Source organism: Ornithodoros turicata, chromosome 1, assembly GCF_037126465.1.
Source record: "Ornithodoros turicata isolate Travis chromosome 1, ASM3712646v1, whole genome shotgun sequence".
Taxonomy (NCBI): Eukaryota; Metazoa; Arthropoda; class Arachnida; order Ixodida; family Argasidae; genus Ornithodoros; species Ornithodoros turicata.
The window spans coordinates 144396311-144415557 of NC_088201.1; the positions used below are offsets into that span (position 1 = coordinate 144396311).

At 41.9% G+C, this 19247-nt stretch overlaps 1 protein-coding gene across 1 annotated transcript; it reads left to right on the forward strand.

Moving 5' to 3' along the window:
- Positions 1–16885: 16885 nt before the first annotated feature.
- LOC135386390 (piggyBac transposable element-derived protein 3-like) lies at positions 16886–18295 on the forward strand. Its single transcript, XM_064616296.1, has 2 exons — positions 16886–16958; positions 17172–18295. The coding sequence occupies exons 1-2, from the start codon at positions 16886–16888 to the stop codon at positions 18293–18295; spliced, it is 1197 nt and encodes a 398-aa protein (XP_064472366.1).
- The last annotated feature ends 952 nt before the right edge of the window (positions 18296–19247 follow it).

The window sequence follows — 19247 nt, forward strand, 5'->3', positions numbered from 1 at the left end:
CTATATATATATATATATATATATATATATATATATATAAGCAGGAAAAATCAGAAGACGACAAAGAGCTTACAGGAAAACACAAAGGGGAGTTTATTAACACATATAGGGATAGGGGTCGACGTTTCGGCAGTCAGCGCTGCCTTCTACGGGACTGGGGTTTGGTGACAAGAACAAGCTTTATATATGGGAGAGGGTTATGTGCAAGGGAAAGAGAGCAGCGCATGCGCTTTTGTCATGACTAACATAGGTTGGTGACTAAGTGAAAAGGGAATGACCGGGTCTGTGCAGCAGGACCTTGAGGAAATACCCGTGAGCCTGAAAAAGTGACAAAAGAGCGTATGTATTGTGCTGGATTAGGAATGCAGGTTGCGAATAGTAGAAATGATTCCTGGATCTTCGTTTATCTGACACTGGAATTTATGAATGAGATAAGACTCGCGCTGTTCCCTGAGCCGCTGGGAAAGAAAGCCTGACTGCAGGATGAAAATAGATATATTGGTGATTGAGTGTCCTGGTTTACTGAAATGGCGCGACACTGGCAGATTAGGTTTGGATGGCAACTGCGGAACGATAAGTACTGCTGAGCATCTGTAGGCTTCCGGTATAAGACAGATGCTCAGCAGTACTTATCGTTCCGCAGTTGCCATCCAAGGCATACTAAGTTAGCCATACCTTATAGTCAGGCATTGCGCTACCGCAGAATATGCACTAACGATGCCGAACTAGACAACCATCTCCAACGACTAGAACAAACCTTCATTGATCGTGAATACCTGGACAAACTTGTTAAAGACGCTATAGCCAGAGCAAGATCCACAGATCGCCAACAATTGCTCCAAAGATCTCCTCGAGCCAATGGAAATTCTGCAGTAAACCTCACTGTCACATTCAATGGCAGCGTTCCTAACATTAGCCGGATACTCAACCGCCACTACACAATTCTACGCAATCTGGTCGGATGAAGGAAATATTCTCACAGCCACCGCGCGTAAGTTATCGCCGGGCGCGGAACATCCAAGACAGACTAGTCAATGCCAAAATTAACAAACTTCCAGAAAATAACATTGGTTGCCACTCTTGTAATGCAACTAGATGCCAAATTTGTAAATCAATGCAATTAGTACCAATTCTAATTACCGGGTCAACATTAATGGCGACTTTAACTGTAATTCTTCCAATGTTGTCTATCTTCTTCAATGCAATGAATGCAACGCCCAATATATCGGACAGACAGCTACTTCATTTAGAACGCGATTCAATAACCACAAATCTGACGTCGCGAAGAAACCTAATCTGCCAGTGTCGCGCCATTTCAGTAAACCAGGGTACTCAATCACCAATATATCTATTTTCATCCTGCAGTCAGGCTTTCTTTCCCAGCGGCTCAGGGAACAGCGCGAGTCTTATCTCATTCATAAATTCCAGTGTCAGATAAACGAAGATCCAGGAATCATTTCTACTATTCGCAACCTGCATTCCTAATCCAGCACAATACATACGCTCTTGTGTCTCTTTTTCAGGCTGACGGGTATTTCCTCAAGGTCCTGCTGCACAGACCCGGTCATTCCCTTTTCACTTAGTCACCAACCTATGTTAGTCATGACAAAAGCGCATGCGCTGCTCTCTTTCCCTTGTACATAACCCTCTCCCATATATAAAGCTTGTTCTTGTCACCAAACCCCAGTCCCGTCGAAGGCAGCGCTGACTGCCGAAACGTCCACACCTATCCCTATATGTGTTAATAAACTCCCCTTTGTGTTTTCCTGTAAGCTCTTTGTCGTCTTCTGATTTTTCCTGCTTATTTCATCCTCGTGGTCAACCGCCCTCCTAAGCTTCTAATCTATATATATATATATATATGTTTACAAATCAAGCGTGCCACAATCCCAGCAGTGGACGGCCGTTTCGAGCTAGTTGGCTCTCATCGGCACAGCGCAGGGATGTGACACGCTCTTGGGTCGGCACAAACACTGTGTCTCTGAAAGACATCAATGTTGCAGGGTGTTAGCAACAACTCTGGCGGCCGCAGTGGCGTATCTAGGGTGTGGCAGGTGTGGACAGGTGCCATGGGCGCCAGGTGAACAGGGGCGCCATTATGGGGTCGGGTGTGAATGTGCCAGGTCGGGCACTCAACCTGGCACATTCATAAATTATCTAAAGCACCCGCCATTAGGGAGGTTGTAGTGTGAAACCTAGTGCGGACCACACGAAAACGCATCCCCAAGGACATCATGTTAACCATGTTGCCATGGGCGCAGGTAGCTCTAGATACGCCACTGGGCGGCCGCCAGAGGTGTTGCTAGGACCGCGGCCGCCAGAGGCACGCTTGATTTGTAAACATATGCCTCACGTGCAGCCATGGAGCATTAGCTCATTTTTATATTGGTATATGTACTTACTGGCTTTGCGCTGCGGCCGCCAGAGGTGTTGTTAACACGCTGCAACATTGATGTCTTGCAGAGAAACAGTGTTTGTGCCGACCCAAGAGCGTGTCACATCCCTGCGCTGTGCCGATGAGAGGCAACTAGCTCGAAACGGCCGTCCACAGCTGGGATTGTGGCACGCTTGATTTGTAAACATGTGCCTCACGTGCAGCCATGGAGCATTAGCTCATTTTTATATTTGTGTCTACTTACTGGCTTTGCACTGCAGTCGCCAGAGGTGTTGCTAACACCCTGCAACATTGATGTCTTGCAGAGACACAGTGTTTGTGCCGACCCAAGAGCGTGTCACATCCCTGCGCTGTGCGGATGAGAGCCAACTAGCTCGAAACGGCCGTCCACAGCTGGGATTGTGGCACGCTTGATTTGTAAACATATGCTTCACGTGCAGCCATGGTGCATTAGCTCATTTTTATATTTGTATCTGTACTTACTGGCTTTGCACTGCGGCCGCCAGAGGTGTTGCTAACACCCTGCAACATTGATGTCTTGCAGAGACACAGTGTTTGTGCCGACGCAAGAGCGTGTCACATCCCTGCGCTGTGCCGATGAGAGCCAACTAGCTCGAAACGGCCGTCCACAGCTGGGATTGTGGCACGCTTGTATCTGTACTTACTGGCTTTGCACTGCGGCCGCCAGAGGTGTTGCTAACGCCCTGCAACATTGATGTCTTGCAGAGACACAGTGTTTGTGCCGACCCAAGAGCGTGTCACATCCCTGCGCTGTGCCGATGAAAGCCAACTAGCTCGAAACGGCCGTCCACAGCTGGGATTGTGGCACGCTTGATTTGTAAACATATGCCTCGCGTGCAGCCATGAAGCATTAGCTCATTTTTATATTTGTATATATATATATATATAGAAAAAAGCCATTAAAGAAACAAGTAAATGCTACTAGATGTGTATGAAACTCAAACTTACAGATTAAGGTGGCTTCTATGGCTGCACGCAGAGAAACAGATACTCATGGAACGATGCGACAGCACCAGAGGACACGTGTTTCGCCGTGTTTGCGGCTCGTCAGATCTGGGTAGCTGCGCATCGTTCGGAATTGGTAAACCAGGGGTCACTCAGCGAGCGATATACAGCTGGGAGGGTGACTGAGCACTCCTCAATGCCACAGTGCAAGCCAGTGAATCATAATGCAGAAAAAAAGCCATTAAAGAAACAAGTAAATGCGACTAGACGTGTTTGAAACTCAAACTTACAGGTTAAGACGGCTTCTATGGCTGCACGCAGAGAACCAGATACTCATGGAAGGATGCGACAGCACCAGAGGACACGTGTTTCGCCGTGTTTGCGGCTCGTCAGATCTGGGTAGCTGCGCATCGTTCGGAATTGGTAAACCAGGGGTCACTCAGCGAGCGATATACACCTGGGAGGGTGACTGAGCACTCCTCAATGCCACAGTGCAAGCCAGTGAATTATAATGCAGAAATAAAAGCCATTAAAGAAACAAGTAAATGCTACTAGACGTGTTTGAAACTCAAACTTACAGATTAAGATGGCTTATCAATGTGTATTACAATATTGGCTCCAACCCAAGAACGAGAAATACGTGACCCACTCAGCCAGGTGCCAAGTGGGCGACAGACAACAAGGTCCGCGGTCTGGTAACACGTTGTTTGTGAAAACATCTTCAAGCTTCTCACATGTGCTCTTCGTCCCAGAGAAGGAAGTATTCTTCAGTCGTCCACTATCTGACCATTACTGCATCGTTTATCAATGTGTATTACAATATTGGCTCCAACCCACCAACGAGAAATACGAGATCCACTGAGTCAGGTGCCAAGTGGGCGACAGATAACAAGGTCAGCGGTCTGGTAACACGTTGTTTGTGAATACGCCTTCAAACTTCTCACAGGTGCTCTTCGTTCCAGAAAAGGAACTATTCTTCAGTCGTCCACTACCTGGCCATTACTGCATCGTTTATCAATGTGTATTACAATACTGGCTCCAACCCACCAACGAGAAATACGAGATCCACTGAGTCAGGTGCCAAGTGGGCGACAGATAACAAGGTCCGCGGTCTGGTAACACGTTGTTTGTGAAAACGCCTTCAAACTTCTCACAGGTGCTCTTCGTTCCAGAAAAGGAACTATTCTTCAGTCGTCCACTACCTGGCCATTACTGCATCGTTTAGCAATGTGTATTACAATACTGGCTCCAACCCACCAACGAGAAATACGAGATCCACTGAGTCAGGTGCCAAGTGGGCGACAGATAACAAGGTCCGCGGTCTGGTAACACGTTGTTTGTGAAAACGCCTTCAAACTTCTCACAGGTGCTCTTCGTTCCAGAAAAGGAACTATTCTTCAGTCGTCCACTACCTGGCCATTACTGCATCGTTTATCAATGTGTATTACAATATTGACTCCAACCCACCAACGAGAAATACGAGATCCACTGAGTCAGGTGCCAAGTGGGCGACAGATAACAAGGTCCGCGGTCTGGTAACACGTTGTTTGTGAAAACGCCTCCAAACTTCTCACAGGTGCTCTTCGTTCCAAAAAAGGAACAATTATTCAGTCGTCCACTACCTGGCCATTACTGCATCGTTTATCAATGTGTATTACAATACTGGCTCCAACCCACCAACGAGAAATACGAGATCCACTGAGTCAGGTGCCAAGTAGGCGACAGATAACAAGGTCCGCGGTCTGGTAACATGGTGTTTGTGAAAACGCCTTCAAACTTCTCACAGGTGCTCTTCGTTCCAGAAAAGGAACTATTCTTCAGTCGTCCACTACCTGACCATTACTGCATCGTTTATGAATGTGTATTACAATATTGGCTCCAACCCACCAACGAGAAATACGAGATCCACTGAGTCAGGTGCCAAGTGGGCGACAGATAACAAGGTCCGAGGTCTGGTAACATGGTGTTTGTGAAAACGCCTTCAAACTTCTCACAGGTGCTCTTCGTTCCAGAAAAGGAACTATTCTTCAGTCGTCCACTACCTGGCCATTACTGCATCGTTTATCAATGTGTATTACAATACTGGCTCCAACCCACCAACGAGAAATACGAGATCCACTGAGTCAGGTGCCAAGTGGGCGACAGATAACAAGGTCCGCGGTTTGGTAACACGTTGTTTGTGAAAACGCCTTCAAACTTCTCACAGGTGCTCTTCGTTCCAGAAAAGGAACTATTCTTCAGTCGTCCACTACCTGGCCATTACTGCATCGTTTATCAATGTGTATTACAATACTGGCTCCAACCCACCAACGAGAAATACGTGACCCAATGAGTCAGGTGCCAGACAGAAGCAGGAAAATTATTGAAAAAGAGTCTATCAAACCGAGAAACATGCACGGAGCTAGCACTGAATAGCAGAGAAACACTTTGAACGGCACACCATCCAAACGTAAACGATAGCACACACGCAAGGAAATAATGAGAAACACGATCAACAGCAAATAGAGAACCAAAACCTATCACATAAACAAGAGGTACACAAAGGATAAATAATTGAAAAAGAATCGATCAATACGAGAAACATGCACGGAGCTAGAACTGAATAGCAGAGAAACACTCTAAACGGCACATCTGCCAACGTGTAAACAACAGACAGGAAAAAGCTATGGCACTACAAAGAAGTCATTCTTAATCAAAACAACAGAGGAGAATAATCTATCATTTTAACTATCATAAAATCATCCTCGTGACATAATCTAATCGAACACTATACAATTTTCATTCTAAGAGACATACAAGCTTTACTTTGTTTTATGAATCCAAGACAGAAAATAGATATGTTAAAAATGAACTTCAACACATAGCACGCCCCTAGCCAACAACCAGATCTGATTATATCTGCCCTGATTTGTTGAAGACGGGTGCCGATAGATGTATGGAATACCACGGAACACGAACGACACGAACACAAGAGGAAATAAAATCTATACCTCTACAAAGAAGATATTCTTAATCAATATGATTACAATCAATTTACAAGTTGGATTATAAAAAGTCTAATATTCCTACACGTGAGAACCATCATTGCAATAGCGTGATTACCTGTCATAACATTTCGAGCGCAATTCCAACATTACAGAACTTTTAATTTCTTATTAAGTGAACAGCATAGACGTAAGGAAATAACGAGAAACAACACAATCAACAGCTACAATTAATAGAGAGCCAAACCTGCGCACCATGCTACACATAGAGAAATAATAGCTAATCAATCGATCCAAAGGAGAAATATTACAATATAGCACAGACTTAATGCTGAAGAACAGGGAAACACTCTAAGCGGCGACATGTAAACAACAACAGAGGATCCAAGACATAGAAATTATGCACTGTTTTCATCTCGGTTTTCACTCTTCTCCTCAAAGCCGGGAAACTTTATGTCTCTATCTATATGACCAAGCTCTCATGCTTTATCACAGGACGTTCCCAGCATACAGGACGTTCTAGAGGTCAGATAAGATAGTTCAAAGGCGATATATTTTATTGTGCAGCGCAAATAGATGTCGATATTATTCGCGGGGATCACTATCTTTTCGTATCCTTTCCTTGAAACGGAAATCTTTCGTCAAAGTGGTTGACAAGTCGACTAAGTTTGTAGAGATGCGATATTGTTATTGAATATGTAGAGAAAGTCCAAATTATTAAATGGTACCAACAATACTCAATCGAAAACGAGAAACAAATATAATTACATCAATTTTTGTGATATCTTGCAACAGGAAGTTCTATATAGATGAACCACACAGAAAAAGCAATAGTTTTTTCTTTTTATTCCGTGTTAGCGCCGCGAAGCAACTGTCGCTGTGAGAGGCGTACAGACGTGGACAGATGGAGAGAGGACAGCAGGAAGGAGTGGGGGACAGTGGGGTTAGTGTGCGTCCTGGGCCAACTTCAAGGGGAACTGTGCCGACATTCGTCTGGAAAGTCTTCGGAAAACCCAGGGAAAACCTCAGACAGCACAGCCGGTGACAAGATTCGAACCCGTGTCACCTCCCAGTCTCGGCGTGGAAAGCGATCATCTTAACCACAATGCCACGGGAGCTGGTGAAAAATCAAATGTGAAACACAACTCAGAAATATGAGGCATTTCCAACTCGGAGATTATTTTTACTTTTCTCAATCGTGTGAACAATTGAAACAAATATGACACAAATAATACATCATGTATACATAATGTCCAACTCATGGAATATCAGTCGAACCTGAAACAAAAGAATAATTAATTCAGACAAATCATTTCTAAGCAAGCAGCGTGAATACACCGTAGAATCTGTACAGAAACTTGTCATTTTCAATGAATAAACATGATCAACTAGTGGATTCAAGCGATAAAGTGTGATGAAACCTGACGACCCCCAACACCAACATCAAGTTAGGGAGGGACGGGCTGTAGTATGGCCTTGAATCATAGAATCATTGAAAGCGCACTTTTTTTTTACTCATCACATCTTTTTGTAAATCAATTTCCATAATTCTCATTGCATGTGGATATTAATAAGATTCTAAAAAAATTAATCAATAAAATCAGCATAGATATGCTTTTAATTAAGTGTAGAGGTGCACTTGAAAACAGAAGAGACAGTTGCTCTACATTGAAAAGATGGACAGATTTTGTACTCGCTACCATAAGTCTTGGGAAGATGTGATAAAACACTGCTTCGAAAAGGAAGAACAGCGAAACGATTTCATTATCGCTGCATTTCAATACATCCTAGACATGGTCGTATTCGGAGATATGATACAAACTACAGAAATGAACGTGCAAGAATTTATATGCCGAATCTACAATACTTATAAAAATATCTGCACATCAACGTCGGAAGGGCCACTGGGATTGATGGCGGAGTTTTTGAGGTTTGCTAACGAAGAATTGAAATACACTAGACCAGATGTAATTGTAATCATTGCAATGGGCATTGCGTTCACAAGAAAGCAGTCGGATCAAATTATCATATACAAGCGGTCTATATCGCACGATTCATTACGGATTTGTTTAAATTACACATATCTGAGATGGGATGTACATAAAATCTTATCACGCGATGTCGAATGAGCAGAAGTTCAATATTGTGGTGCAAGGTCTGATGTATTATCACCTGTTGAAACTCAACAAACCCATCAATTGTGGTGGACCACCGGACGATTTTCATCTAATACTCTCTTGTACGCCATTCAAGAGTCTTCATACAAAGAAAGGAAACATCAATAAGAGACTGTGTAAGTTCATCGCGACAAAGTGCAAGTTGTTGAAACAATACAAACACGGCGACAACATATCGCCTGCGTTAATCAACGCTGGATTCAAGCGCCCAATAACCAGAATAAACTATTTAATGTCTTCGGAATTCATCAATGAAGACAACAAACGAAAACTTCAGAGTTTGAAATAGAATTGTAATTTATCGAAATAAACAACTGTATGACTGAAACAATAAATTTAACCATTGTCATCATTATAATGAATTATACGCATCACAATGAAAAACACCTTGCATTTAGCATGGCTAGACTGAGAACAGTGATCGCTAAGGAAACGAATGTCCCATAATGTGTATAAGAATTCTCATATAGAATCAGAGCTGACCACCAAATAGGTTTTACTCGACTACACTCTGTACAAGTTCAACACCCAAAGGATAGAATTGCCGGAGAAGGATCGGTCATCGAAATTTAGAGACATGATACATCAGTCTATGATTACAAAAAAGCTAATCTTTTTTCCTAATCTTAAATTTCCACAATGCATGTATATTTCTCAAACAGTTGCACTAGCCCAGACACAGTAAGAGAAGAAAAGGCGTCTTATTTTTGTCAACAAAGTTGTCAATTTGTATGACTGGATAGGAAAAATGAGCCGTCCAAGATATGGCAAAACGGAAATAAGGCAAGATAACTGATTGCGGCGGGAAAAGTCAAAGCGTTCGCGACACAGTGTACAATTGCATTCGGGTTCAGTGCTTGCGAGACAATATGAAGCCTTCGCGAATAGCGAATCTATTATCAAATGCCGCGACGCGTATGGAGGACTTTTCAAGCATGCTTTGCAGGCGAAGTCTACATTTCTAATCACGTAATCTTCGTAACACACGGCACAAAAACGTATATGAAATAATTCCCAAAGGGCAATCAGATTTTGGAAGACACAACAGCCACCAGAAATGCTTAAACAATCTACAATACAGATCTACAATGAAGATGAGCGTTATGCATACACATAATGGAAGAGTTGTTATATTAATTATAATAAGCAGATCAGCGCAGGTCACACATAAACGTACATCCAATTCGCAAAATATACTCGAGATTTCCCGTAGCCATGCAGAAAAAGTATCACATTATTTTAGTGTCATAGCCATCCTGGCACTACAAATGGAAAGCGCCACACTTAAATTTTATAAATTATTAGCTCATAACATTGTAAAACGCAAACTGTACACTAAAGATCACTTTCTTCTTTAAATTTTTCAAAGTCAAAACTGTCCGCTATTTCTTGCATTTTTTAAAGCTATATATTAAATAGGCACACATACTATACAAGATATTTGATTGTGGCTTAATTGCTAAAATTTATCGATTCACATTCAGGAGAAGTGGTAACTACCACACATCAGTAGGAGTTTAATAAAATTTGAACAGGTGTTGCGATTTACGATCAGTGTTGTAGAATGTGTAATTTCGCAATACGCAAGCTTTAGCTCGCTCAATTTTGATGAGCACTCTTTCATGATGACAGAGAATTTAATCGAATGGATTGATATTTTCTATATACACTATAACATAATGTGAATTCTCTATGTCGTGGATATTAAAAGTTACGAATATTTTCCGAATAAAATTTACTTAAAGCTCGAGGAAAGGGTCACCCGCGTCGACGAACCCGTTTCCGGAAAAAGCAACACGCTCGCGTGCGGTACCGCGTTAACGCGCCGGGCGCAGAATCACGTTCGGTTTAGCGTACTGCATTGGGGAAACGCGGCCCGGCGTGTTGTCGAAACGTCTTCGAGGACGCGGGTGACCCTTTCTTCGAGTTTTAAGTAAATTTCGTTCGGAAAATATTCGTAACTTTTAATATCCACGACATAGATAATTCACATTATGTTATAGTGTATATGGAAATTATCAATCCAATCGATTAAATTCTCTGTCATCATATCTTGTATAGTATGTGTAACCATTTAATCTATATCTTTTAAAACATGCAAGAAATAGCGGACAGTTTTGACTTTGAAAAATTTAAAGAAGAAAGTGATCTTTAGTGTAGAGTTTGCGTTTTACAATGTAATGAGCTAAAAATTTATAAAATTAAAGTGTGGCCGCTTTCCATTTGTAGTGCCCGGATGCTATGACACTAAAATAATGTGACACTTTTTCTGCATGGCTACGGGGAATCTCGAGTATATTTTGTGAATTGGATGTACGTTTATGTGTGACCTGCGCTGATCTGCTTATTACAATTACTATGACATCTCTTCCATTGTGTCTATGCATAACGCTCATCTTCATTGTAGATTGTTTAAGCATTTCTGAAGGCTGTTGTGTCTCCCAAAATTTGATTGCCACTTGGGAATTATTTCATATACGTTTGTGTGCCGTGTGTTACAAAAATTACGTGATTAGAAATGTAGACTTCGCCTGCACATCATGCTTGTAAAATCCTCCATGTGCATCGCGGCATTTGATAATAGATTCGCTTTTCGCGAAGGCTTCATATTATCTCGCAAGCACTGAATGCAATTGTAAAAGTTGATGACACTGTGTCGCGAACGCTTTGACTTTTCCCGCCGCAATCAGTTATCTTGCCTTATTTCCGTTTTTCCATATCTTGGACGGTTCATTTTTCCTATCCAGTCATACAAATGGACAACTTTGTTCACGAAAATAAGACGCATTTTCTTCTTTTACTATGTCTGGGCTAGTGCAACTGTTTGAGAAGTATACATGCACTGTGGAAATGTAATTCCTGAAATATGATAAGTTTTCACAAAAGATTAGCTTTTTTGTAATCATAGACTGATGTATCATGTCCGATCCTTCTCCGGCAATTCTATCCTTCGGGTGTTGAACTTGTACAGAGTGTAGTTGAGTAAAACCTATTTGGTGGTCAGCTCTAATTTTATATGGGAATTCTTACACACATTGTGGAATATTCGTTTCCTTAGCGATCACTGTTCTCAGTCTAGCCATGCTAAATGCAAGGTGTTTTTCATTGTGATGCGTAGAATTCATTATATTGATGACAAAGATTAAATTTAATGTTTCAGTTATACATTTGTTTATTTCGATAAATTACAATTCTATCTTGTTGTTTGTTGTCTTCATTGATGAATTCCGAAGACATTAAATAGTGTATTCTGATTATTGGGCACTTGAATCCAGCGTTGATTAACGCAGGCGATATGTTGTCGCCGTGTTTGTGTTGCTTCAACAACTTGCACTTTATCGCGATGAACTTGCACAGTCTCTTATTGATGTTTCCTTTCTTTGTATGAAGACTCTTGAATGGCGTACAAGAGAGTATTAGATGAAAATCGTCCTGTGGTCCACAACAATTAATTGGTTTGTTGAGTTTCAACAGGTGATAATACATCAGACCTTGCACGACAATATTTAACTTCTGCTCATTCGACATCGCTGACTGGTAGAATAAAATAATTGCGTTGCCGTGGTAGTGGAACATATCATGTGATAAGATTTTATGTACTTCCCATCTCAGATATGTGTAATTTCAACAAATCCGTAATGAATCGTGCGATATAGACCGCTCTTATATGATAATTTGATGCGACTGCTTTCTTGATGAACGCAATGCCTATTGCAATTATTACAATTACATCTGGTCTAGTGTATTTAAATTCTTCGTTAACAAACCTCAAAAACTCCACCATCAATCCCAGTGGTCCTTCCGACGTTGATGTGCAGATATTTTTATAAGTATTGTAGATTCGGCATATAAATTATTGCACGTTCATTTCTGTAGTTTGTTCCATATCTCCGAATACGACCATGTCTAGGACGTATTGAAATGCAGCGATAATGAAATCGTTTCGCTGTTCTTCCTTTTCGAAGCAGTGTTTTATCACATCTTCCCATTACTTACGGTAGCGAGTACAAAATCTGCCCATCTTTTCGATGTAGAGCAATTGTCTCTTCTGTTTTCATGTGCACGTCTACACTTAATTAAAAGCATATCTATGCTTATTTTATTGATTAAATTTTTTTAGAATGTTATTAACATCCACATGCCATGAGAATTATGGAAATTGATTTACAAAAAGATGTGATGAGTAAGAAAAAATGTGCTCTTTCAATGATTCTATGTACAAGGCCATACTAGAGCCCGTCCCTCCCTAACTTAATGTTGGTGTTGGGGGTCGTCAGGTTTCATCACGCTTTATCGCTTGAATCCACTAGTTGATCATGTTTATTCATTGAAAATGACAAGTTTCTGTACAGATTCTACGGTGTATTCACGCTGCTTGCTTAGAAATGATTTGTCTGAATTAATTATTCTTTTGTTTCAGGTTCGACTGATATTCTATGAGTTGGACATTATGTATGCATGATGTATTAATTGTGTCATATTTGTTTCAATTGTTCACTCGACTGATACAAGTAAAAATAATCTCTGAGTTGGGAATGCCTCATATTTCTGAGTTGTGTTTCACATTTGATTTTTCTGTGTGGTTCATCTACATAGAACTTTCTGTTGCAAGATATTAGAAAAATTCATGTAATTAAATTTGTTTCTCGTTTTCGATTGAGTATTGTTGGTACCATTTAATAATTTGGACTTTCTCTACATATTCAATAACAATATCGCATCTGTACAAACTTAGTCGACTTGTCAACCACTTTGACGAAAGATTTCCGTTTCAAGGAAAGGATACGAAAAGATAGTGATCCCCGCGAATAATATCGACATCTATTTGCGCTCCACAATAAAATATATCGCCTTTGAACTATCTTATCTGACCTCTAGAACGTCCTGTTGCTGGATGAAGGAATATAGCCCCCAACCCTTTGAGTGATAAAGCATGGGAGCTTGGTCATATAGATAGAGACATAAAGTCTCCCGGCTTTGAGGAGAAGAGCGAAAACCGAGATGAAAACAGTGCATAATTTCTATGTCTTGGATACCTCCATCAAGGTTCGTAGCGTTTGTTAGAATGAAAATTGTATGTTGGTCGATTTTATGATGATTCAATGATAGAATATTTTCCTCTGTTGTTGTTTACATGTCGCCGCTTAGAGTGTTCCCCTGTTCTTCAGCGTTAAGTCTGTGCTTTATTGTAATATTTCTCCTTTGGATCGATTGATTAGCTATTATTTCCCTATGTGTTGGGTGGTGCGCAGGTTTGGCTTTCTATTAATTGTAGCTGTTGATTGTGTTGTTTCTCGTTATTTCCTTACGTCTATGCTGTTCACTTAATAAGAAATTAAAAGTTCTGTAATGTTGGAATTGCGCTCGAAATGTTATGACAGGTAATCACGCTATTGCAATGATGGTTCTCACGTGTAGGAATATTAGACTTTTTATAATACAACTTGTAATTTGATTGTAATCATATTGAAAGATATTCATTAAGAATATCTTCTTTGTAGAGGTATAGATTTTATTTCCTCTTGTGTTCGTGTCGTTCGTGTTCCGTGGTATTCCATACATCTATCGGCACCCGTCTTCAACAAATCAGGGCAGATATAATCAGATCTGGTTGTTGGCTAGGGGCGTGCTATGTGTTGAAGTTCATTTTTAACATATCTATTTTCTGTGTTGGATTCATAAAACAAAGTAAAGCCTGTATGTCTCTTAGAATGAAAATTGTATAGTGTTCGATTAGATTATGTCACGAGGATGATTTTATGATAGTTAAAATGATAGATTATTCTCCTCTGTTGTTTTGATTAAGAATAACTTCTTTGTAGTGGTATAGATTTTTCCTGTCTGTTGGCAGATGTGCCGTTTAGAGTGTTTCTCTGCTATTCAGTGCTAGCTCCGTGCATGTTTCTCGTATTGATCGATTCTTTTTCAATTATTTATCCTTTGTGTACCTCTTGTTTATGTGATAGGTTTTGATTCTCTATTAGCTGTTGATCGTGTTTCTCATTGTTTCCTTGCGTGTGTGCTATCGTTTAGGTTTGGATGGTGTGCCGTTCAAAGTGTTTCTCTGCTATTCAGTGCTAGCTCTGTGCAGGTTTCTCGGTTTGATGACTCTTTTTCAATTATCTTCCTGCATGTGTCTGTTGTTTACATGTTGGATAGTGCATTATTTTGGCTCTCTATTAATGCTAGCTGTTGATTGTTTTGTTTCTCATTATTTCAGTATGTCTATGCTGTTTACTTAAAACCCTCTAATGCCACACGTATCACATGTGCTACGCTTTATTAGACGTTCGAATACTTCGTATTTCGCAGTTCTGTATCCCTGCAATGCCCATTGTAGCTTTACAGTGGCTAGAAGGAGAAGTGTGCCGGGCGCCATATACACGCCATGCGATGGGGAAGCTCAAACCGCAATGACAAGTTCTGGCGTTGCAGAGGGCGCTGCAACCACTAGGCGAGTAGGGTCGCGGGAAGCAGACGCTTACTTGTCAACTCAACGTGTGTCGTTTCGAGTATTTGTTTGTTCAATTTGTGTCTCTTTGGGCGCTTTTGTGTGGCACTTAGCGAAGTCTGGGTATCCAGTCTTCACGGCATGGTCCATGCCACCGTGAGGACGAGCATGAGGTCTTCCTGTTCCAGCCAACGAAGGAAACTATTCGCGGAGAAGAGTCGACGCGTAACGTAAAGCGCGCGGAGAAAGGACTGACCATTGACTGCGTTGTGTGTGATCGGTAATTCGAGGAAGGGTATACCATGAGGATTCTTCGGCACATCATTGGCGACGAAAACGTTGAAATTCCGAGGGACAGGTCGCTGCTAGCAGACGATGCCGTTCCAGCCCTGTTTCCGGACGCACCGAAGTATTTCACGAAGAAAGTGCGCCCATCAAAATAAACCTGGATTCTGTTGCGCAGGTGCACAACTTCAACCCGTTGTGCATCAACAGTGATGGAAACGATTTTGCAATCTCTGTCAACGTACGGCGCATGAAACAATGGTCAATAACATGACGCATAAAAAACAAAAAAGAAACGGAATTCCGTGTCCAAAATTCCCTTTTTGCTGCACACAGACTTAGTCTGGACTGGTTACAAAACGGAAAAATCGCCGTATAAAAGCTGTATGCAGTGTGCTTGATATATAATTTGATAAGGGCTGGTTAGAAAGTAGTTAAGAATTCCTGTTTAGAAAATGTATACAGTGCGCGTAATAAACCCTGTACGCACCTTTATTCAGGTTTCTGTCTGCTAGACTGGGAGCGAATAGGCTGGATAGGTCATGGTTATAAGAGCTGTATATAAACTAGATGATCATTTTCATAAGCCGCACAGATCCAAGAAAGTGAATTCACCAGCTGCTTCGACGTCTACTATACACTGGCCATGGACTGGCCAAGCTCATTTCAGTGCTGGAAGCAGCATTTACGTAATATTTTTCCACTCAGAAGCTCTACGCCCGCAGTGTCTTTGACTTTATGGAAGTCATGGTAGAAAGCGCACAAAAACACGGACTAGAAGAAGACGACACAAGACAGCGCTGGTGTTGTGGTCTTCTAGTCCGTGTTTTTGTGCGCTTTCTACCATGTCGTATGCTTACCAACTAGCCCGACGTTGTTTTTTATTTATGGAAATCCTTGACCAATCTAAGGCTTGAACAAATTGGCTGTGACGTGCACTGCAATGAACTGATTAGGCGTGTTCTTCATATCTTTTTAGTCACACGACTGCATTCTCTTACAAAGTCTCTTTTTTTCTTTCTCTCTCAAATTTTCTTGAATAAGGAGAATGTGTCAAAAAGAGAGCTACGGAAGCATTTGAAAATACGCTTGAACGGAAATCAACGAGGTGCTTCTGTTCAATCGTACGTGTATACACGAGCTCGCTTGTCTCCTTACTTATGTTCAACGAAAATACGCAATTTTTGCTTGAAAATATGCCGTTTAAAAATATTCAATATGACGTCTCGGTAAAATATAAATGTGTTCGGTACTGTAGGATCAAGACTCTATTTTTTTTCTCTTTATTTGTTTAAAAATTGCGCGTGCTCGTGTTCTCGTACTTATCGCTGCATAATTAAGAGGACATGAATCAAGTACAAACAAGATTCCTTTTCAAGCTAACATGAAATCCTCGGGATTAGTGCCGAACTCCGCAACTTCCCACGTAGGAGCCCTTCGGGAGGTAACTCGCCTACTGCGACCAGCGCCACCTGGACCTTTCATTGAAGTTTTGTGCGCTTATTTCCCGGCGCCCGTCACACTTCTCCTTCTAGCCACTGTAGTAGCTTTCATGATAAACCGAGCCGTATTCCCGATTTTAATAGTTTCGGCGGCGCCGCTAGTGTTGCTACAGCGCCCTTTAAACATGGCGTCGTCCAGCGGCGACAGCATTGGTCTTTCTTCGCGAACTTTTTACGGTCGTTCAACAAAAATACATGGTAAGTACTATCGGTTTCTTCCTAAATCAATAATAAGGACATTTATGCATCTTCCTATGAATTTTGAAGACTGAAGAACTTGTCTAACCTTTATTATTGCTAATGATTTTCTAGCGTATCACACATGCTACAATGGGCATTTGTCATGAACTTTTTTCACGTAGCATGTGTGCTACGTTTATTACTGACGTGTTGTTTGCATTCTCTTTTAAGCTCCACGGTATCGTGATGTTCTGCAACGCATCGATGATGGATGTCTCAGCGAGATTAGTGACATCAGCGATGATGATGATGACTACATTCCAAGTGGAAATTCCCAAGCTGGAACTGCAAGAAACGACACCTCTGTGTCTCCTGAGGACTCATGTGAGGAGACTGACGACGACAGCGATGCGTTCGCTAGTGCTGATGGCGCTTGTAATGCGGGGTCTGTTGAGAGGGGACTCTGGAAGAAACAACTCTTCGACGCGAGTCTACATACCTTCAGCGATGCTTTCTCAGAGCCCACAGCGGTAGCGTCTCCACTTTCCTACTTCAGGATGGCTATCACCCCTGACATGATTGACAATGTTGTGGAAGAAACAAACTACTACAGTGTACAGACTACTGGGAAGTCCCTGAACGTGACTGCAGCCGAAGTGGAGCAATTTATCGGCCTATACATTATGATGGGCCTTGTACAAATGCCTAGTGTTCGCTGTTATTGGGAAACGGCTTCAAGATATGAACCCATTGCCAACGTTATGTCGAGAAGCCGCTTCGAGAGCATTATGCGTTTTCTCCACTTTGTGGACAACCTGGCAGCAACAGAGGAAACAAAGAAAGACAAAGCATGGAAGGTACGACCGTGGTTGTCAGCACTTCAGGAAAACTTTGCAAAAATCGAGCCAGAAGAATACAACAGCGTTGACGAAATCATGGTTAGCTTTACCGGCAGGTGTAGTGTGAAGCAATACATGCCAGGAAAGCCCCACCCATGGGGTAAAAAACTATGGGGTCGAGCTGGGTCTTCTGGTATTTTGTACCAATTCGATGTCTATCAAGGCCAAGCAAATCGGGATTACAGATTTGGCTTAGGGGGTCATGTTGTGATGTCAATGTGTTCCCAGCTTCTAGAAATGAAGGAATACAAGGCTGCAGCGGATAATTTCTTCACTTCACTGGATCTAGCGAGCAACTTTGTCACTAAAGGAACAGGCTTTGTAGGCACAGTCCGAAAAAACAGACTGAAGGACTGCAGGATCAAGCCAGAAGCAGACTTGAAAAAAGAAGGCCGAGGCTCGTATGATAGTGCTGTAGATATCAGACGCAAGGTTGCTGTTGTACGATTGGTTTGACAACAGAGCAGTGACAATAGTGTCAAACTATGTTTCAGCAGAGCCTGTTGGCAGTGCACGAAGATGGAATCGAAAGTAAAAAAAGTCCATCGAAGTTCCCCAGCCGAGGGCCGTGGCTGAATATAATAAATACATGGGGAATAGACCTCCACAAGTACCTTGTGGAGCTCTACAAGTTCCATCTCAAGTCACGCAGATGGTATCTCTATTTGTTTTACCATTCTATCATGGCAGCAGAGTAGTACATTAGATTAACCCTACGGCCAGGAAATGACGTCAAACAGGAAATGACGTCATCAAGGACGTATGACGTCACTCCAGGCCGCAGCCGCTCCGCCCTCATATCAGTGAGGTCAGTGGATAAGATAGTTAATCAGTGACGTCACATAGTTAATCTTAGTGATATGATATCAATGATAAGATTAAGTAACAATAATGACGTCATGGTGAAACACACTAGGAATCGAACTTGGGTCCTTTAGGTTGTCAGACGAGCGTCTTAAGCCACTGGGCCACGGGCTCTACATGTTTACTTGCGTCGCTAATCAGGATAGAATTGTGTGGGGTGGAGAGGTTGTTTGATTTCTTTTACGCCAGGTGGCGTCATGGGGGGGGGGGGGGGTTGAGTTCGTTCATCTACAGATGGCAGCACTTCCAGCAAATTTACCGCCGTTCAACAGATGGCGCTACCTGCGCCCCCAAATTTTAAATTTCGCGCCCATTTGACTTCGCTCTTGGTTTAAAAGAACTCCCCACGATCATGTTGTTTTCATTTTAGAAAAAGAAAAACAATGGCGAGCCAGTTCTATGTCAACTTACTGTCAAACGCCTCGAGTGATGTATTTCCTAGTAACACAATGAGCAAGTTCAGAGTTAAACTAGCTCAGCCAGTGCAATTGGATGGAAAGTGGGAGGTTGCTCTGGCGGAGGTGAATATCCCATTTGCAATTAA